The 22,659-nt window shown below is 42.2% G+C and overlaps 2 protein-coding genes across 2 annotated transcripts; both read left to right on the forward strand.

Annotated features, from left to right (window-relative positions):
- The first annotated feature begins 2,936 nt into the window (after positions 1-2,936).
- LOC134486891 (transcriptional enhancer factor TEF-3-like) lies at positions 2,937-4,380 on the forward strand. The gene is made up of 3 exons (XM_063287011.1): positions 2,937-2,993; positions 3,852-4,004; positions 4,105-4,380. The coding sequence occupies exons 1-3, from the start codon at positions 2,937-2,939 to the stop codon at positions 4,378-4,380; spliced, it is 486 nt and encodes a 161-aa protein (XP_063143081.1).
- Positions 4,381-11,891: 7,511 nt separating this feature from the next.
- LOC120102396 (sentrin-specific protease 2-like) lies at positions 11,892-15,779 on the forward strand. The gene has a single exon (XM_063286862.1). It carries the CDS (start codon positions 12,083-12,085, stop codon positions 13,520-13,522), a length of 1,440 nt encoding a protein of 479 aa, XP_063142932.1. The 5' UTR covers positions 11,892-12,082; the 3' UTR covers positions 13,523-15,779.
- Positions 15,780-22,659: the final 6,880 nt, after the last annotated feature.

A 22,659-nucleotide genomic window follows, 5' to 3' on the forward strand; every position in this document is an offset into this window, starting at 1 on the left:
GCAATGCTAAGAAGGTACAAGGAAAAGGAGGATCTCTTTTTGTGTATACTGAGAACTTTTTGTCAGCCTATAGGAGTGCTATGACAACAAGGACCACTTCTGTGGATTTATCCCCATATTTCTCCTAATAAGACCCTTGAATATTATCCTTCTGCTATCACACATGTTTCTGTTGATACCTGTTCCGGTATTATACATGCCACTCTGATGACTGGTGAAAAGGCTCGTAATGCCATTAGTCATTGCTTAGAGGCATGGGGAGCCTGTGGAAACCCTGATAGTCTCAAGACAGACAAGGGGCCTGCCTACACTGCAAATTCCTTTCAGGCATTTTGCCAAACTATGCAGGTCAAACATACTACAGGATTGCCATACAATCCTCAAGGTCAAGGAATTGTGGAAAGAGCGCTTCGTACTTTAAAAGAGCTCATACAAAAACAAAAAGGGGGAATTGCCTATGGCAGAACACCAAGAGAACAGTTGTCTTTAGCTCTTTTTACTCTAAATTTCTTAATTTTGGATGCCCATGTCCGCTCTGCTGCAGATCGCCATGCCGCTACTAAACCTATGACTAATGCAGACGTAAAGTGGAAGGATGTCTTAACTGGTGACTGGTGTGGCCCAGATCCCATAATTTCGAGATCTAGGGGAGCTGTTTGTGTCTTTCCACAGAATCAAGACAATCCAATCTGGGTGCCTTAACGTTTGACTCGCAAACTGCCTCCCGCTCTTCATGAAGATGAGACTACGAACCCTACTATTACTACTGGGAATGGTAATCCAGGTTGATTCACTCACGCTGTGGGCTATTGCCAGATCCTGGCCAGTACTTATGCCAGTTCATAGCAATTCTACTGTTTTGCCAACCTTTTTCTCCATATCCTGTTTGCATGATGTTCCTTGTATAGTGCCAAATGGAGAATTATCCCAGGGCTAGGCATTCACACACTGGATAACTCTACCTGTCATAGAGTCCTACCTACTTGCCCCCCATATCAAGCCTTTCCACCTAATTTTACCCCACGTCAGAGTCCATTCCATAGAACAAATAACAAAACCAGTTTAGTAAATGTAAAGATTAATGGCCTTTTAGCAAATGATACGGCCATTGGTGCTTCAGTATGTGTTAGACCACCTTTCTTCTTTCTGATAAGCACTAATGTAAGCGATAATGCTTTAAATTGTAATAACTCTGATGTAGTCTGTTATTATCCGAATGCTGGGATGGCATCAATGATACCGCAGTGATGGTCAAGATTCCTTCTTTTGTGCCTATCCCGGTGGAAGCAAATCCAGATAATTTCCCCATAGTTCATTTACTAAGAACCAAAAGGGATTTTGGTATTACGGCAGCTATAATTTCAGCCATTGTACTATCAGCCGCTGCAGCAACAACAGCCGCGATTGCTATGACTAATCAAGTACAGACGGCTGAGACTATCAATCAGATTGTGGAAAGAACCACAGTGGCATTAGAGATACAAGAAGAATTTAATGCCCACTTGGCATCTGGCTTTCTATTAGCTAACCAACGAATGGATTTGATTCAAGGGCAAATTGAGGCATTATACCATATGACACAGCTGTCCTGTGTTTCCTCCCTTTGAGGCTTATGTATTACTCCTTTGCAAGCTAACCTTTCTCAGTATTCTCAACAGAGCAAAGAAATCTCGAATTATATGAAAGGAAACTGGTCCATGAAAGCAGAGCAATTATCGAGACAATTGCTGATGCAGATTGCTGTCCTTAACAACACTAGAATGGAACCCATCACGTTTGGAGATTTCGCCTCATGGATTACCAATGCTTTCTCCTTTTTTAAAGAATGGACTGGCATGTTTGCCTGGGGGGGCCATTGTCCTCTTGGGATGTGGAGTATGTCTATGGCTCTTTTGCCGTTTAAAATGAGAGCATGCCTGACACAAAGCGATTGTTTACCAGGCTATGGCTGCCATTGAAAGTGGTGCTTCTCCCAATATATGGCTGGCCTCTTTGAAAAATTAAGAGTTCGCCCTAGATCGTATTCTGTCACTGTCATGTGAAGCCATTGTATCCAGAGACGGGCAACTTTCCTCAGGCTCGGACCAACCTAAGACAGGGGCCCGGTGGCGATAGGGTTACTCTAACGACGGGTAAGGCCGAGCTGTCGAGAGGAACGACATAAGACAGGAGGGATGACAGTAGTGACGTGACACCCTGATCTAGACCAGTCATAGACAGAGGTGGCTACGCTCCGTTTGAACATTCGGGCTGGTCAAATGCCCCTCTGCCCAGTTTCTCCCCCAAATAAACACACATGTATAGCCCAGAACGGTGTGTTACAACATAAGTCATCTCTAGCCATTGGGGTCCTAACTGCAAGAGTGGCTTGCCATGGCCGAGCTGGGCACTCTGTGAGACATGTCTGATCTCTCTCAGACCACTACCTCCACCTAATGGTTTCATTTTTATAATACAATGAAGGGGGAGTTGTTGGGAGCGGCTAAAGATGGCACTGACATCTAGTGGTCGTTTGTGGTATACAACCATTATAGCCGTGTCCCTGGCCTTCCTCTGGCATTTACAAGGCCAGGGTGATATTCATGCTAATAAGGTATCTCATACTCCACCAATCCCCAGAGGACAAGTTTACAGCCACTGTCTGTCTTGTACTTAAGGCGAGTGCCTTCGTTCCCCGGGGTCCCCCATATCAAGAATGAGGTGTTCCTGCAATAAAGGCTGCTGAGAAGAACCCAACAGTGTCGTGTCTTCCTTGCTGGTCAAGGTGGGTGCTTCAGTCCTCACTATCCACTGGATCCAATAGCTGTGACATTCTGAAGCTGTTGTGTAATGACAAAATGGCACCAAGGTCTCCACCCCGGCATACCTGTGACCCTAAGGTCTATGACTCTGTGTAATGTTTAACATTGTGATGTGGAGGAAGAGGCACCTGCAAGATGGACACAAGCCACAAGCTCCACTGTGAACTTGGGCACACCGTGATGATGCCACCGGTCCGAGGGTCTCTGAAGGGGGCCCCCTCACTAATTGGGCTGCCAAACTTCACCAGTTTGCCCTGGATATTATAAAAAATTATTTGTATGATTGATGAAAATAAAACACACCTTGTGGCCTAAAAAAAACCAAAAAACAAAAACATTGTGCACAGTGCCAATCTGGTCACCTCTTGACTCGCAGTGATCTGAATGGATGGTTTTCTGCGCCTGGGTTGACAGCCACCTCATGTCAAACAGCTAGGTGTCAGGCAGGACCTGAGAAGGGACCTTTGCTTTAGGGTTTCAATACTGGAATTGGCAGGATGATTTCCATACCTTTAGTGCCACTGAGGCCCACCCATGTAAGTGCTCACTGTGTTAGGAGTGTAGTCCAGTAGTGACAGTGGGCACGTGCAAGTGTGTTGTGTTTTGTTTTTTTTGGTGCTAAAGATGGATGACAGGGCTCAGTGGCTAAGCGTCTATCCTGCCTCAGCAAAGGCAGTTTTTACAAAGCCCCTCTAGTTATTTACTTTCATTAAACATATCGAGGTGCCCTAGTCTCTATCCAGTCGTCATCCCACAGGTCATCCCTCTAGCTCCTAGCCAACATCATCCACCACCAAGGTTCATGTCCTTGGGTGTTTCATCTCAAAGGTGCTGGTAACCTCCCCGACCTCTAGTGTGCAACGCCTGCCCTCCTGCCCCATCTCATTGATGCTACTTCCGGGTCTTTACTTTTTCCTCTCCTGGAGGTGTCTGCCTGTCTTGTCAGTGACAAACAGAGAAGGCTTGGCTTCATATCCAGGAACCTCCAAGGATTGGCCTGTGCTGGAGGTGAAGGGATTCTAAGCCTCTGTTGTCCCTGGGGTTCCACAGACAGAGTTTGCTCGCTATGAGAATGGTCACTATTTGTACCGCATCCATCGGGCCCCACTCTCGGAGTACAAGATCAACTTTATCCACAAGCTGAAGCCCTTACCCAAGAAGTACAGGATGAACAGCGTGCTGGAGAACTTCACCATCCTGCAGGTATGATATGGGGCAGATGCCCAGGCTGGAGTGCATCAGTGGGCAGTGCCAATGGCTTCCCTATCCAGGGCTTTGACCCTCACCTTCTTTTCTCCTGCAGGTGGTCACCAACCGAGACACAGGAGACCTTGCTGTGTATAGCACTCAGCTTCAAAGTTTCAGCCAGCGAACACAGGGCTCAGCACCACATCTACCGCCTGGGAAAAGAATGAGAGAGTTGGAGAGCAATGGTTGGGTGACAAATCCAGAAAATGGGGACCTGGGAGGGAACCTTCAGGGACAGACACCAAAAGTTCCAAGAGAACCAAGCACAATTACCAGTTCTCTTCTTATCAGGAGTAAACTGCCTGATCTCACAGTGCTCAACCCCCAATAAACCCAAGGGGTCAAGCTCAATGATCACAGCTGCACTGTACTCCTACAGATGTTCTTTCCATGGATGAAGAGGCTGGGAGAGCAGTGAATAACCTCAACTAGCATCATGGCCTCTGTGTGTAATGTCCCTACAGGCCCGTGTGTTTGAACACTTGGTCCCCAGCTAATGGCACTGCTATGAAAGGTTTCTGCGCTTTGCTGGTCATGGTATCCTAAAGGCAAGGCTTGAAAATTACAAGCCAGCACAGTTCCATCCTGAGCTCTCTATGTCTTGGTCTATCTAGAGGTGACTGAGCTGGCCCAACTATTCCACTGCCCCTGGTGAGAGCTGTTTCTGTAACCTTACCTATCTCCCACAACATACAGGATTCCCACAAACCACACCTTGCTTCTCTTTGGTGTTTTATCACAGTAGCCAAAAAACCTATCAGGAAAATACACTGCAGACCTTCTGCCTACCTTGGTGCCTCAGTCAGCTCTCTGGAAAGCAGGTGGGATGATGGTGGGTGGTCAGGCTTTGTTTCAAGCTGGGTGAGAGACTGGAAATCCGAGAAAGGAGACAATGTAGAGGTCAGACTAGTACAGTTGTGGAGCACTTGCCTAGTCTATGTGGCCCTGGCTTGCATCTAGGAAAACAAAACAAAAAATTAAAGGAAGATGAAGAAAGCTTTCATTTTTCATTTTGGTACAGCAATCACCTTGCAGGTAAAGTAATTCCACTGCTGTAAGGATGATGTGTTGCCCAGGAGGCTGTGGAACTGCAGGAGAAGACAACAGCGGATGACCAGCTCCATTGGAGGGAAACATATCCCACTGGCAGCCGGGGGAGCACATTCTAGAAGGAATTGGAAGTCCTCAGATGATTGCCTGAGTCTTTTGAGTGTCAGACTTTATTTATTTTTTTAAATACAATTTTGAAAAGATTAATGTTTGTTGTTTTTTCTGTCCTGTACCCACAAGGCCAAGTTGGGAGTTAAAACTTTGTCATAATGCTTTCATTCTGCTGTTTTCCTTTAGTAACATTGCTTCGAGATAGGATTTCACAGAGCTCAGGTTGGCGTCAAACTCATGATTTAGTGAAGTATGAAATTTACCCCGAACTGTGGCAAAGATTGGGATTTCAAATATGTGCTACCACCCTGTAACACAGAAGGGACAGTGCAGACTTAGTGAGATTCTTTCCAGTCTTTCTTGAAACCTAGCCTGAGTCCTGCCAGGGACACAGAGGCAGGTGTATGCCAGTTCTTTGGTGACAGTGCAGACACTGAATCCTGGATCCAGGCTGAATATCCAGGTTCTCACCCCCTTTGCAGACGGCCGTATGGCTTCTACCTCCTCATACTATTTTTCCAGGTTCTGCTCTGAGGAGCAAGGAGACCCAGAAATCCCATTCTGTCCAGCCCCCATGGCCCTTATAACCTTGACTCGCCCACCCCATCTTGGCTCTGGAAGCACATTAAAGCAAGCATCCAATGCCTGCTCCCGGTTGGCCTGGGTCCCTCTAAGCTGTGATCTACCCACTTCTCTTTCTCTTTATCTCCTTGGTCTGTGATTCCTGGCTGTGCTTCCTGGATTTGATATTTGCTTCTGAGTTTTCTGCTTTGGCATCTCACCACATTCCCTTATAGGATTGAGGGTTTGGGGGTTGGGGACTCTGGATTTTGTTGATCTGCCCTCTACTATGTCCCCTGCTCTGATTTTATGTACCTACCTGGAACTTCATGAGGAACATTCACTCTGGTTTGTGCCCTGCAAAATCCTACAGCTAAGTTAGGATTGGAAGTGGCCTTGAAGTGGTCTGTGGTACCCAAGTTCTGCCCCGTCCCTCACTGCCCCTTGAGGGACACACACACACACACACACACACACACACACACACACACACGGCACATTTTACAGCTCTCTGTCTCTGATTGTTCAGGAAGGCTCTACTCTCTCTACCTGCTAAGGATGCTGCTGAGAAGAAAACCAGATCTCCTGCCGTCAAATAGCATTCTCGTGGAAGTCAGAAAGCCAATCCCATTAACCCTACTCGAAAATGGCTGCCATTGACTCCATCCCCTAATTTTGCAACCTGTTCTCTATTAGAAGAGAAGGAAAAACGATCAGCAAATGAAATAAGCCAAGAATGACAGCAGTCCTAAAATCTTAGATGAAGGCTCAGCTGTTGTGCCCTGTGTGCAGTGATGGGACTGAGGTGAGAGCCATTCCTGGCTTCGTTCCCTGGTGTGAACGAGGTGGTCACTGGGGAAGATTCGCCTCTTCTGGGGTGGGCCTTGCGACTGCCTGACCTGGGAACTCCTTGGAGTGCTAAGGTCTTGCTTCCCAGTTTTGGAACTTTGCACTGGCAGGTGTCTCCTAAGCAGGTTGAGGTTTGAGAGGTCACTGGGCTGGACCTTTTCACCAAGTGCGGAGGTAGCTCCACTCCCAGGCTGTGATGATAATCTTTGGTGATTTCTTCTTGTCAATGAAGCAGGCATTTGGGATGGAATGCAAGAGCCTTCTGTCCCTGGGAAAGGTCTACAGTCTAACAGCATAGTCATTACTGTAAAATTCCTTTTTCCTTTTAGAAAGAGATGACAGGAGGCTGGACAGATGGCTCAGAGGCTGACAGCACTTGCTGCCCTTGCAAAGAACCTAGTTCAGTTCTCAGCACCTACATGGCAACTCAGAGTCACTCCTACTCCAGTTTCAGGGGATCAAGTCACCCTCTTCTACCCATGGGCATTGTATTATATGGTGCACAGGCATGTATGCAGGAACACACACCCAGAATAAAAGTAGTTGAAAAATCTTTTAAAAGATAGAAATAAAAAAATGAACATGAGAAAATTAAATTCCAAGGAGTTCTTTTGACCTATAATCCATTTTGCTTGTTTTACTATGAGAATCTTGCAATGTAGCTTAACTGAACTAATTCCTGATTCCCTGCCTCCATCTCCAGTGTGCTAGGCACATAGTACCATGATTTGCCTCACATAATCTTTCCAGCTGCCCTAATTTAAAAAGATAATATGCTAAGTATGCATGTTCTGTTTTCAGTGATGTCTGTACACCACCTGCATGCAGTGCCCACAGAGGCCAGATGAGGTCATCAGACCCCTTGGAACTGGAGTTATAGAGAGCTGGGTGCTGACACTTGGGTGCTGAGAATCAAACCCCAGTCATCTGGGGGAAGAGCCAGGGATCTTACCTACTGAGCCATCTCTCCAATCCCTTTACCTTTAAAAAAATAGAATTCTTACTCTACTGCCACTGCAGGTAACTTTCTCTTGAGAATTAAACAAAAGGGAACAGGTTTGACTCCTCTGAATCATTTTGTTACCTAAAATTATCAGCAGTGTTTTAAATGTCCAAAGAGAAATTGTTTTGCATGGGAATGAATACTGGAATATCTTTGTCTAGTTACTTATTTTGAACAATCAAAGGACTAGTTTTGTTTGGTTCCGCTTGCACACCTTGTTACTTTTTGTATCAAGCTATTGTTTTTATGTTGTATCCTTCTCTTGCTCTTTGATTATGGTTTAGATATCTCACGTATCCTCTCAGTGTTTAATATCAGTTCTAAGCTAAATTAGATTAGCTTTGGATACTTAAAACAATTAAACAACTGTGCATGGTGGTTCAGGGCTCTACTTCCAGCACTGGGACTCTGATGAGCTTTGCACAGGCTTGACTACATGGACAAATTCTATCTCAAAAATCTAAAGAAACAAAAATTAAAAGGAGTAAGAAAAAATAAAATTTAGCATTTTAAACATATAGTATCTCATCTGCTATCTTAGGGTTTGACAGCTAGGTATGGACACCATGACCAAGGCAACTCTTATAAAAGGACAACATTTAATTGTGGCTGGCTTACTGGTTTAATGGTTCAGTCCCTTAATGTCATGGCAGGAAATATGGCAGTGTACAGGGAGACATGGTGCTGGAAGAGCACAGAGCTCTACATCTTGATCCAAAGGCAGCCAGGAAGAGACTGAAAGTTGACACTAGGTGGAACTTAAGCATGGGAGACCTCAAAGCTCACCACTACAATGTCACACCTCCTCCAAGGCCACAACTACAAGAACAAGGCCACACCTACCCCAGGGCACAAGTGCCCCAAGGCCACACTCACTCCAATGAGGCCACAATTCCTAATAGTACTTTTGCCCATGAGCCAAACATTCAAACACAAAAATCTATGGGGGAGAAATCTATTCAAACCACCAAACCTGTCTAAAGCTGACTTGAAAAATCTTACAAAATCTTCTACATTTAACATTTAAAACTAAATTAACTTAATACCAATCAAGTTTTGAAATAATTTTAGGAAAACAGTGCTAATGTCAAACATGCCAATTAATTTGAAAAATTTGAGGAAATTAACAAATTCTTAGAAAATATAACCGACCAAAAGCAAACTGGGAGGAAAGGAGCATTTATATCGCCACTAAAGAGTGAATGAGAGTTATAGTGTTTCCCCAAAAAACTGCATATTTTCTAGCCAATTTTGTCCCACATTCAAGAAACATGTACTCATTGAGAAAATAGTTCATTGGGAAAGCCTGTGTGAGACTCTGCATTCCCAGGCATAGGCACACACACACACACACACACACACACACACACACACACACACACACACACACACACACACATAGATGGTGAAGGAGGGAAACGAAGTGAGAAACATGGATGCAAATGAGTGCAGAAGCTTCAAGTAGTAAACAACCCCAGCAGATTTTACCAGGCTGGGAATTTTTGATGCTAAAACAGAAAAGTAAAAGCTAGGTGTAGTCTACAGGATTATAATCTCAGCAATGTGGAAGCTGAGCAAGGAGAATCTTAAGTTCAAATCCAGTCTGGAAAGCAAAGCTAGAATAAGGACAACAGAGGCTACAAAACTACACACTGTCTTAAACAGAGAAGGAGAAAAATCATAAAGTTAGGGGAAAGCCAGGAACATGTGAACATGATTCAATAACATATGAAATGTAGAACAAAATCCAACAACGGTTTAAGAAAAGAAGAATCATGGCCACATTCCAGCTTTTCCTAGGACCCAAAGCTAATCTTGTTAAATTAAAAGAAAAAAAAATGTTGCAGTTGTCTCAAAAGAGAAAAGAAAGAGAGAGAGAGAGAGAGAGAGAGAGAGAGAGAGAGAGAAAAGAGAAAAAACAAAAAGGAAAAAACCAACAAACAAAAAATCATAACAAAACAAAACAAAAAAACCTGAAAATGTAACCATTCCTTAATAATTAAAAAAGCGCAAACAAAATCTACTAAGAAGGATAACAGGAAACATCATTGACCTAATAAAACCTACAGTGGGTGGAGAAATAGTCAGAAGATTGCTTTGAGCATCAGGAAGAGTGGATGAAGGACGTACTTTCCACGAGGCTAAACACCCTTCTCAAGGTACCAACCAGAACAGCCAGGCTAAGGAACGTAAATCTAAGAACTAAAAACCTTGTTTTGCAGGGCTTAAACCATGGAAGAGAAGGTACAGAAAAAGTCCTACATGTCTGGGGTCCTTCAGAGATTCACCACTCTCACTCAAGTTTTGCTCTAGTAAATAAGAGGCTTTTTAATTAAAAGAAGACTGACCAGAACCAACCCATAAAGAATTCCTTAGATAAGGCCCGAGGGCTTTGTTAGCTAAAGGATTACTTACGCAAAACTTACAAAGTGACAATTTTGGGAAGCAAAAGTAACTGCCTGCACCCGGATTTTGTGATATGTCCAGCAGGTAGGTACCTTGGCTATGCAAGCAAGCAGGTGTATTGTAAAAATCAGAACTTAGCAGTTAGCCTGTTTAATCTCATGACCCATCACTCTGTAGGAATAGCTGAGGCATGTAAATGTTTTAAAACAATCAGCAACTTGTGAAGAGTAGCTCAGCCACACCAGGAAGTGGTCCATCTCAGGCTACCTGACAGGGTACATTCGAGATAGACTCATTTCCTCATGGCCTATGCCAGCTAAAAACAATTCTGTTTTTACGAGCCTAGCACAATAAATTTATCCTCTAACACCATCACAACAGCAACCCTGTTAGGTAATGTAAGACTGATGTGGTAATATGAAAATTTCCTTCTTGGTATGGGAACAGATCCCTCCAAGGTGTAATTAAAAAGAAGCAAAAGAAGCCTGGTACAAACAAAATGACACCTGGGGAAATAATCACAAAAAATTCAAACCTTTTACAGAAAAAAAAGTACATTTTCCCCTCACAGTAAATCATTGGTATACATATACTTGCACAGTTTGTTGATATTTTCAGTGAAAAAAGGAAATAATACGTGTCTCAGTACTTTTTCTCACTTTTTTTGTAAAAATATCTCCACACTTTTGAGAGTAGACCACGGAGCTGCTCAAGGGCCCAGAGATGGATCAGTGGTTAAAGGGCTTGCGGTTTAATCATGGCAGCTGGAGTTCAGATCCCAGGACCCAGGGACAACACACACCTCTGAATCTCCAGCTCCAATTTGTCCTTCCTACTGTTTTCTAGGGAGGAGTTCAGGGATTGGGTTATTGCTAGGTTGTAGCAGAAGTAGCAAGGTGTCTTTCTCAATGGAATCTTTTGAAAAGGTGAGGTTTTCTCTATTCTCTTAGGACAATGTATCCATCCTTGGTGAATTTGGTACCAGTTTCCCAAGTTTCCTCTAATACCAAAACACTGAACCATTCCACCCTTCATTCACTCTGAAGGGAATTTCCACAGGCAGGAAAGCAACTCAAAATGTCTCAAGATGGTCCCTAAAACTAATTAGATTCACTAGGCTCTTGCCTTGTCAGAGTGAAAGGAAGCTGAGCTGCAAAGAAGACTCTCAAAGGAACCAACCTCAGACCAGCTGTCTTGAAGAAGTTTAGACCAACTGAGACACCTGGAAAGGACATTAAGCCATCTACAGGCTGTGCAGTTTCTCCAGGTCTCCAGCTTTTGTGATCTGTCAACATGCTCGGGTGGGCTTTAGTGATGCAGCTGTCTTTGAGTCATTTCTGCTCCCGTAAGGAACCCCTCACCCATATTCCTATAAGTAACCCCAATAAAACCCATTGGTTCACCAAGTAGGACTTTGGTGGTATGGGCACTTTGGTCTGTCCTGGGTTCTTTATCTAGATGAGAGAAAAGATTTGTCAAGTTTAGTACCTGCGAGGTTTTATAACTGTAAAATTCTATGTATTCTTTGTAATTAGCAAGCCTATTGTGAGAAGATATGTTGAAGGGCACTTATATTTTGTTTCCTAAAATTGACCATGATGGGGCAGGTTCCTAAAAGAAAAATGTACTAGGCAGGACCAGTTAAATTATGCTGAGGTGATTTGGGGAACTCTCCTCTGCTAAAGTGAACTGAGCTATGTATCAATTCATTCAAACGTCCCACTCGGGCAAGGGAGTGCTTTGAAATCCTGGACAGAGTTGGGGTAGTGGAGAGCTTCCACTCTCCAGAGAACATTGATTTGCATTCTTTCAGGTGACATCACAACCAGCTATGGAACCTTGAAGGCTGTAATTAGGGGCAACCCCCTGATTTAGGTATCATTTCGTGAGGTTGCCTCCGAAGTGGTAGCTGCTAGGTTTAGACCTGGTGCCTTAGAATAGGACGATCAATCTCATTTGAAAGTTTTTTGGATTTAGCTGCCCACCCAGAGCCTGGCATTCGGTTGCTTTTCTCTTCTACATCATAAAGCCGGCACCCTCAAAACACCTAGCCATGCAGGTCTCCATGTGGCAACCTAAACATCCCGGGGTGGGCATGAAACCCGAAGCTTCAGGACAACATCGAAAGCAGAAACACCTGGACCAAAATGGGACAGAGACCGAGTCTGAAGCTTTGGGACAAGGTCCATCAAGGAACTGCCAAGATGGAGCACAAATGGTGTTTCAGAAGCCTGGAAAGGCTCAGAAGAAGACCCGTCAGGAGCATCAAGACCAAAAACTTAAAAAAGAACAGCCTGGCAAGGGTCAGGGACAGAAAATCCAGGATGAGGGTTCAGGAAATATCAAACCCCTAGAGGGTCTGCCAGATCAGGCTGTAGTTGAGAAGTCGGCTGAGGGTGGCAAGTGTCGCAAGCGGCCCTATTCTGTCCTACAGGAAAAACCTCAAAGCCCCCAAAACGAAAAGCATGCTAGGTCACTCGAACATCTTCAAGGTGGCCATCCTGTGAGGTCTGACCCACACAGGCCTCACCCAACCTTTTCTGACACCTCCAACAACAAAGGTGGAATGCCAGGGCATCCTCATGGATCAGAAACAGCTCAGGGAGATGGACAGTCATCGACAGAGGTTCTCTCTACCAAGAGAGAGAAGAGGTGTGCAGAGGAGAAATGTGTACGGGGGAACAGCTTGGAGCATGGCTTGCGGGGAACAGAGAATGCAAACATCCTGGACAGTGGCGGCGGTAGGTTACTCCCCGACAAGGTGGCAGTAGTTGCAGGAGAGAAAAATGCTCTCCCAGAGCAAGAAAATAACCAAGAAAAAGAATTTACAAAAGAAATGGAAAAGGAAGTTGAGAAAGCATTGGGTCCAGGAGCCCAGGAAGAAATCCTCAGTATGGGATTCAAGCTCAAAATCACCCGAGGAGATATGCAGACCCTCAAGAACGGTCAGTGGCTCAATGATGAGGTCATCAATTTCTACATGAATCTTCTGGTTCAGAGAAATGAAAACCCAGGCTACCCTGCTCTTCATGCTTTTAGCACTTTCTTTTACGCCAAGCTAAAGCATAGCGGTTACAATTCTGTGAAAAGATGGACCCGAGGAATCAATCTCTTTGAAAAAGAACTTATCTTGGTGCCTATTCACCAGAGGGTCCATTGGAGCCTGGTGGTAATCGATTTAAGAAAGCGAAGCATTGTCTACCTCGATTCAATGGGTCAGACAGGGAAAAATATTTGTGAGACCATCTTCCACTATTTACAAAATGAGAGCAAGACCCGAAGGAACATGGAGCTGGACCCTGTGGAGTGGAAGCAGTACAGCTTAACTTCACAGGAGATCCCTCAACAACTGAATGGGAGCGACTGTGGGATGTTCACCTGCAAATATGCAGATTACATCTCTAGAGACCAACCTGTGACCTTTTCTCAGCAACACATGCCCCTCTTCAGGAAGAGGATGGTGTGGGAAATCCTGCACAGTCACTTACTGTAACAGCATCCACCTGGTCGCTATGGCTCCCGCCCTGTCCTTTTCCATCCATGTTTCTAATATACCTCAAGTGGGATGAGGTGAAGAGACTTTAAACAGGTAGCTTTCTGACCAGATGGAGACCACTCTCTTCAATATTGTCCTAACTTGGGGTGTGGGTCTGCCGCCCTAATGCCATCTCTAGAACGTATATAACTACCGCCAGCTTAGAAACTGCCACTGTCCAACTCACGCAAGACTACGGGCTCAAGAAATACTATTTTAATGCTGAATTTAGTCCATGAATTGGTGTTTTGGGGGGTTTTGTTTGTTTCTTTGTGTATTTTGTTTTTCCTTGTTTTTTGTTTTGTTTTCGTTTGTGTTTTTGTTTTGTTTTTGTGTGTTTTTGGGTTTGGTTTGTTTTTTGTTTTGTTTTTTCTGTTTTTGGTTTTATTTTTTCTTTGTTTTTGTGGGTTTTTTGTTTTGTGTTCTGTTATTGTTTTTGATTGTTTTTTGGCTTTTTTGTGTTTGTGTGTTATTGGTTTTGTTTTTTGTTGCTTTGTTTTTGTTTGTGTTTTTGTTCAGTTTTTGTGTGCCTTGTTTTTTCTTTCTTGTTGGTTAGTTTTTGTGTGTTTTTGTTCTTTTTTGTTTTTTGTGTATTTTTGTTTTTTTGTTTGTTTTGTTTTGTTTTTGGGTTTGGGTTTTTGGTTTTTTTATCTTTTTATTTTGTTTTTGTTTGTATTTGTGTTTTTGGTTTTCCTTTTAGTTGTTTAGTTTTCCTGAGTTTTTTTTGGTTGATTTGTTTTTCTTTTGTTTTTGGAAGTTTGCTTTTTTGTTTGTGTTTGTGTTTGTGTTTCCGTTTTTTTTTTCCGTGTTTTGTATTTTAGTTTTGTGTTTTGTTGCTATTCTGTATTTTTTGTTTGTTTTTTGCTTTGTTTTTTGTTTTTGTTTCTGCATTTTTTTGGTTTTGATTTTTGTTGTTTTGTTCTTGGTTGTGTTCTTGATTTTATTTTTTGTTTTGCTTTCTGTGTATTTTATGTTGTTTTTTGTTTTTGTGTTTGTTAATTTTCTGTGGTTTGTTTTTTGTTTATTGTTGGTTAGTTTTTGTGTGTTTTTCTTTTTGTCTGTTTTTGTGTATTGTTTTGATTTTGTGGTTGTGCTTTTGGTTTTCTTCTTTATTATTTTTTGTTTTTGTTTTTGTTTGTATTTCTGTTTTTGTTTTTGTTGTTTTTTGTTTTGGTTGTGTGTGGTTTTGATTTGTTCTTTTTTTCTGTATTTTTGTTTGTGTTTTGGGTTTTATATTTTGTTTTTCTGTATTTTTTGTTTTTGGCTTTGTTTTTGTTTTGAGTTTGCTTGGATTTTGCATTATATTTTTTTGTTTCTTGTTTTTTTCTTTTTCGTTTTCTTGGGTTTTTTTTTCATTTTATTGTTTTTTTTCTTTCATTTTGTTGGTTTTTTCCCCTTTTGACTGCTTTTTTCCCCATTTTTTTCTTCCTTACCGAACCCCATTGATTATATTCCTTTACTCCCGTGCAAACCTTAGCCATTATCATTCCTCTATTCCTTGTTTGGACTATTTCTGAAAGGAATGCTCACATCGTGTCATCCCCTGCTGAAGATCAAGAGGGACATCAGCAGGAAGAAGCTGGAGCTGTTCACTAGCATCTCTAATGCTGTAGTAATGCTGTTAAATTGAAGCTGGGGTAGTGGTGGTGCTTTTTTAACATTTTGGGCTTTTTAAGCTTGAAAATAGTATAAGAAATGAAAATGGGTTGCCAGGACCTGTGATGTCCTGAACCACCATACTCTACTGACTGACTCGTACAGGGTGTAGAATTGTGGCCCAACTACTGCCTGCTCATCCAGGACTATGAAGAAAAGCATAATGGTCCTTAAAGGACTCATTCTTTCCCAGACCTACATTAGTTTTGGAAGTTGATTTGAAGAAAACATTATGGCAAATGTCCATTTTTTATCTCAGATCTCATTTAATACAAAACCCATCTAGGGTTGAATTGAGCTGTTCATTTGAAAAGTTCTATTTAATTTAAAAAATTGTTAAAAAATTTTGGCATATATTAATGTGAAATTAAATTTTTTTTATTATATTAACATTCCCACTGTGGAAGTTGGGGATTTAGTATTTAGGCTTGATACTACCAGTTATACAATAACCTATTTTACATGTGGTAGTTTGTATTTAACTTTTCTATTATCTTATGGTTGTGTTTATGCAATTTTTATTAAATAAATTTTAAAGTTATTTAAACATTTCACAAAATCTGGTTTCTTCTCTTTCTTTTATGGCATAGTAATAAAACCTGGATTGTTGGTGAGTGGGTAAGGATGGGGGTACTGAAAAGCAGGTGTTGAGGGCATGACTCACTGCTAAGCTTTGGATACATTGTACACATCGCTGATTGTTATTCTGTTCTGAGTCTCTGCAATGGAATTAGAATGTTCTAGAGAGCACTGGCTCCTTTACCTTGCGTTCTGCAGAGAGATTATATGGGCATCAGGGTTGAACAGTGTCCAGCTGAGCTGTAGAGTGGTAGTGATGGACAAACAAATTGATGTACACAGTGGCACTTCTCATTGAAACTACTCTACATTACGGTTAATGGGTACTCAGGTCCATTGCTCACCACTGCCACAGACTGAGACTGACACTGGAAAGGGGAACAGTGTCTTTAGAGTTTTGCCCAGATTTAGGTAGAGACAAATGTCTCAATTCTCTTTTGTCTATAGCAGCTTGAGGATGTATAGAAAAGACAACACAGAGTTGGGGGAATGTCTCAGTTGGCAAAGTACTAAGAGTGAGGACCCAAGTTACACCCAGAGCCCATTAAGATGAGCTCCATTAAGGTGGTCACAAGACAAGAGTCCAGGGCCTTACAGTAGAGTAGTTTCCCTCTATTTTCCCTCTTTCCTTCAGCCCACCTGCTCTGTAGGAGTATGTTTTTTTTCCTAACCGGCCTTCCTTGCTTTTTCTGCAATTAGAAGTCTTTGATCAATTCCTTGAGGACAGATGATCTTTCGGAGGATCTTCTGAACTTTCTTTTTTCCAAAGATCAGCAGTGTCTATTTTCAAAGGTTTGATGTGTGTGCTTTTCCAATGAGCTCCACATGAGCTGGAGAGATGGCTGTAAAACCAAAGCTTGGTGGAAGAAGGGAGAGCTTACTGACTTATGATGTGTGAGTCCCGAGTGTTCAGTGCTCAGCACCTGCAAAATGAACAGTTTGGCGGGGTAACATATTTGAAGGAAGTTTTTCAATGTCCAACTGATAATAGAGAAGTACAAATTAAGTCTAATAAAAGACAAAAATACAACATGTCAAAAAACAGGCTTTCTAATGTAGAAGCACTTGATAACAAAAAAAGAAGTAAGTTACAAATTGGGAGAGGAGCAGCAGGAGAGATGGTTCAGCTGTTAAGAGCAGTGTCTGGTTGCTTTTCCAAAGGACATGGGTTCAATTCCCAGCACCCACATGGCACAGTTGTCTGTACCTCTAGTTACAGCGGATCTGACACCCTCACACAGTCATACATGCAGGCAAAACACAAATCAATGCTCATAAAATAATGAATTACAGGGCTGGAAAGATGGTTCAGAGGTAGAATGCACTGACTGTGCTTCCAGAGGTCCTGAGTTCAATTCCCAGCAACCACAAGATGGCTCACAACCATCTGTATTGTGATCCTCACACACTCTGCTGGCATACAGACAGAACAGTGTACATAATAATTCTTAAAGAAGAAAAAAGAATTATAATTTGAAAAGAAGGCTGATCATCATAAAAAAATTAGAAACCATTCAGTTATCAATAAAACACCAGAATAAATGTGTGTCCATACAAAACAGCACACACTGCAGAGAGATTTAAGGTAAAATTAATGAGGAAATTGCAAAGAGAAAGGTACAAGAGCATCTGAAGCAGAATAATACATCAGAAATTACAAAGAAGAGTGAGTGGTACTGTTGTTGTTCTTTAGAAATTAAAAAGTGATGTACACCAAAAGACAAGCACCAAGCCAGGCAGTGGTGGGGCACACCTTTAGTTCCAGCAGAGGTAGGCAAGTCAGGGAGTTTCAGGCCAGCAAAAGATATACAGGGAGTCCTTGAAAATTAAAAATCAAAATCCAAACAAAATATAAAGCAAACTATCAAAATTTATAGCAATAGTGACTAGAAAAATCTCTCTTGTCACATAGTGAGAATAGAGAGTCCATAAAAGTCAATGAAAACCTAAGGACTTCTTCCCCTCCCCAAGAAAATGGACAAAAATAGACAATTTTCAAGTAATATGCCAAGGGTCAATAAGCATGGGAAGCATATGAAGAAAACCAGAAGAAAGAAATGTTTTTTGACCTTTACTCAGATAAAAGGTCTGAAACTATTAAAAAATAGCTGTTGCTTGCTTTTCTGGGTGGAACTTTTTGCCTGTCTGTGTGTATGTGTACCACTTGTATGAATTCTACCCTCAGAAGTCAGAAGAAGGTGCTGGATCCCTTGGAACTGGAATTATGGGTAGCCAACATCTGGTCCCCAGGTTCTAGGAAACAAACCTGGTTCCTGTGCAAGAGCCACAAGTGACCTTAATTGTTAAGTCAACTCCCCAACCCCAACTAAGGCCCTGCCCCCCAAGCATATAATTTTTAAAAATACACTTGAAAATGCTGAGCTAAGGGACTGGGTATTAAACCTAGTTCTAACATGCTTGCCTAGCATGCATAGAGCCTTGGGATTGATCCCAGCCACACACAAATCAGGCATGGATGTGTATTCTTACAAATCCAGACCTGGGAGTCTGGGGCAGGGAGATTGCAATTTCAAGACAATCCTCAACTACACAGTAAGTCTGAAGCTAACCTGGGGTGCATGTGTGTGCGTCTCTCTTCAGTCCTTTTTCCATCGGCAACAATACTGCTCTGAGCCCAGATCCAGAGTCAGTCGTGCTGGGAGCTGGAAGACATAAGGGATATTTTATTACAGAAAGCATGAATGGCAAAGTTGTGTTCTGATATGGCAGAATAATTTAAATTGCTAATACCTTTAACACTCTACTAGAGTATAAGAGGTGTCTAATATTTAAGATCCTGGCTATACCCCATGCCAAATGGCAGTAAAAGGTCATCTGGATTGTTAGATTAAGGACCCTTTTTCATAACATGCTTTGTGAGCCAAAAATTTGTCAGGTTATTCTAATAACCAAGAAACATCTGGGAACTTGCAGATGTCTCTGTTCCAGGGATAAATCTCAGAAAGTCTCTCCATTGAAACCAAAGACTTGAATGCTATTAATAGAATGGTCTGTGCAAAACAGCACTGAGGCCGGGCAGCTTAAGAGACCCGTGGATGGGTAGACTGGTGGGTCACAAAGCTGTAGCTTGAAAATGCTGTTGGACATTCCACTCTATGGAGAGCATGTAGCAGATGGCCAAATTAAGTAGGAATATGGCCTTTCACAGGACACCACTTCATGTTCATGTGGTATGCCATGCGATTTAGCTGGCCTTCACTAAAGGCAATGGAGTCTTTTGAAGAGCAAAGTGTGCCTAACAGTGTAGCCATGATGTTATAGTTATCATTTCCATGCTCCCAGAAGGTTGACAGGAACCTCTGGAATGGAGTCAGTCCCTCGTCCTTTTGAAATATTCCATCCCGAGTTTCATTCAGGTCATATTGCTCTGGGTAGTGAACATTACTGGGCATGAAAAACCAGCACATTGCTGGCCATCAGTGGATTAAAGAGCTTGCTCCATAACCATGGGGACTTGAGATAGGATCCTTAGCAATTATGTGAGGAACCAGACATGGCAGCAAGGCCTGGAGGCCCATGATTGGGCAGAGAAATGGACAGCCAACCTATCAGTCACTAAGCTCCAGATTCAATGTACAAGGCACACAAACATACACTAAGGCACATGCACATAAAATGAAAGTTAATAAATCTTCAGAAACAAAAGGTAAGATGAAAGCTCAAATTGGGAATAACTACATTTCTTGTAAAAGAGGTCATTTTAAAGCAGGACATGGTGGCTGCTGACTGTAATCCAAGGACCCAGTACAAAAGAACAAAACAAAACAAAATGAAAGTGGGTTGTAGCTATTGATGGCCTAGCAGGTAAGAGCGCTTGCTGCTCTTCCAGAGGACCCAGGTTCAGTTCCCAGCACCTACACAACTCATAACTTTCTTAACTCCAGTCCAAGAGGATCTGATGAGCACTTCTGGTCTCTGTGTGCAAAAAATACACACAGTGAAAAAACACTCAGAAACATTATAAACACAAATCAATTTATAAATATGAAGCGAGCTCAGAGGACACAGCTCAGCAGTACTCTTTCTTAATGACACACTTTTGTACAGTTTTACTCTATGTAATTAAAATGTTCTACTCTAGATTTCTATTCTTTTAAAGCGAGGAACAAATTTTAAAAAATGACTCACCAAATGACTGTTATCTACCTTGTGCTTGATCAAACAACTTTGCCAAATACCATCTCTGTTCCTTGAATAGGACACAAATGTGCTGTCAAATACAGGAAAGTGAGTCCAGTCTTCTTCCTGCATAAAGAGATCAAGGCTTTTGCAGTGCTTCACTGAGGATGTGCTCTTCCCATTGTATGGGTTCCTTGGGAATAAAGCAAGGTTTGCCACAGATTGTGCTCACACAAACGTGTTGTAAAGGCTGTGTTTACTACAGTTCCATACTAGGAAATCAGAGGAGTCCTTCAAAACCATTTTCCAAGTCTTTCATTGATTCTTGTCCTGATTTAAAATCTGCCTACTTTAAACATTCTTTCCCACTCAACATCAAAGTCATAAGTGGGTTCAAGGTTCGCATGCTCTCTCAACAGCAATAGCCTGAAACTGATACATGCCAGCATCAGACATGGTTTGCTCTACACGGACTCTGCATGCTCAGCTCCACCTCACTGAGAGTTGACTCACTATCTGATATTTGGAGCAACATTACTGTAGGATCTTTGAAATTCAAATGCCAAACTGACACAGTCAGATAGATAGGTGCTGGTTAAAGCAAGGGACAAACTGCAAAGTAACCAGAGGCTGGTGCAGATAGCATATTGCAGTAGACCATTCAGACCTGCTAGGACCAGCGATGCCAGCTAAGGTGACAGTCAATCCTCTGCTTTATTAAAATTCTATGTGCATATCCTATGCCCTTTCAATTTGTACTTCCCATCATGCACCTGACATCATTGCACATCAGAGTCCCCAACCCAACAGTGTAGAAAAAGGAACTGAACCCTATTTTGGAAAATTCTAAACCCATTCCTGGATTTCCCAACTTTCCTTCACTTCAACTCGCAATTTTTCCCCTATTAAAGTTTTCCCATAAGGTGTGCAACCCAAAATCTCAAGATACCACTCATTCAAGAAACCTGAAACCGCCCGGGGTGGGGGTGGTGCATAACTTTAATCCCAATACTTGGGAGAGAGAGGCAGTCTGGTCTCTATAAATAAAAGGCTAGCCTGGTCTACAGAGCAAGTTCCAGGACAGTCAAGGTTACATGGGGAAGTCCTGGCTTGAAACTCTTCACTGCTCCCCAAATAAGTAACCTGATCTACCCCTGGAGTAGTAGCTTTTGTCCTATAACAATCTTCACCTAACTCCTTACTTTGTCTTACTTCTGACGTCTTTCTTTGATGGAGACAACAAATACTTGGAAGAGATATCTGTCTGGTTTTTAACCTTCTGGTAGTCCCAGCCTACCCCACACATAGACCATCTATGGGAAGCCATTGAAAATACAGGGGCTAAAATGAAACAATGAGAATAGCAATCTACAAAGGGTATACAGAACCTCTTTTGTTCTGAAATGTGTGTTTTTGAGGTTTTGTTTGCTTGTTTGTTTGTTTGTTTGTTTGAGACAGTGTTTCTATATGTAGTGTTGGCTGTCCTGGAAGTCACATATGTAGACCAGGCTGGCCTCTAACTCAGAGATCTGCCAGACTCTGTCTCTTGAGGGCTGAGGTTAAAGGCATGCACCACAACTGCTTGGCTGAGTTTTTTCTTTTTAAACTTCTCTATTTATGTTTCCTATGCAATGATGTTTTGTCTGTGTGAGGGTGTTGAATCCCCTGGAACTGCAGTTACAGACAGTTGTGAGCTGCAATGTGGTTGCTGTGAATTGAACAAGGGTCCTCTGGAAGAACAGCCAAGGTTCTTAGCCACAGAATCATCTCTTCAGCCCTGAAATGTGTATTTTTAATAATGGAATTAGTGTAAACAGAAGACTGCCTTATATCTGAGCTGCATTGATTCATACATTATTATCCCTGGATAAAAGAAGATGAGACAGAATTCCAGCCTTCAGCATGAAAAGGAAAACCTTCAGCTGGGTTACTGCACCAACAGGCACGCATACATTCATCTTTATCCTCAAGAAAACCAACAATGCTTACCTACTTCTAGTGAAACTGGGTTCAGGTCCCAGCACTCACATTCAGCACATAGGCCTAAGGCTCCAGGGATCCTCACTCAGTTTGCCCGCAAGGTGCTCTGAGCACACCATTTCTCAGTCCTGGTGTCGTGGGTGGTGTCATGGTGTCAACAACATGCTGTTTCTATCCAATTATTCTTGTGTGATTTTACTCTCTGGTTGGAACAGCCAGCAGCTCTTACTCTAGGGGCTCTTCAAGCAATCTCCCAAGTATCACTTAGTTTTTGTTAGCCTTTTGGTTACAAAATTATATATCTTGAGTATGTGGCCTTGTGCCAACTCTACATATTCTCATTACATAGTATTCACCTTGGACGTTCTTAGAGAATAGAAAAATACCCCATTAACGCTGGAGACTCTTGATATTTCTATGTAGCTCTGTCTGCCTTGAGACTGGATAGGATTGGCTGTGAACTTGCTGTGATCTTCTTGCTTCTGCTTCCAGGGAACTCAAATTCCAGGACTAAACCATAATGCTAGCTTTTTATAAAATAAAACTTGTTGTAAAACTAATATCGTGGATGAGACCCAATTTATTTCAGTAAAACAGGAAAAAAGTTGAAACAATAATTACACCTGCCATAAAGAAAGATGACTGTTATATCAAGAAATGTGTTTTTTTTTTTTCTGAGACAGAGTCCCACTTTTCAGCTCTGGCTGGCCTGAAAATTGCTATGTAGTCAAAATTCACAG

Source organism: Rattus norvegicus, chromosome 4 (assembly GCF_036323735.1).
Source record: "Rattus norvegicus strain BN/NHsdMcwi chromosome 4, GRCr8, whole genome shotgun sequence".
NCBI classification, from domain to species: Eukaryota; Metazoa; Chordata; class Mammalia; order Rodentia; family Muridae; genus Rattus; species Rattus norvegicus.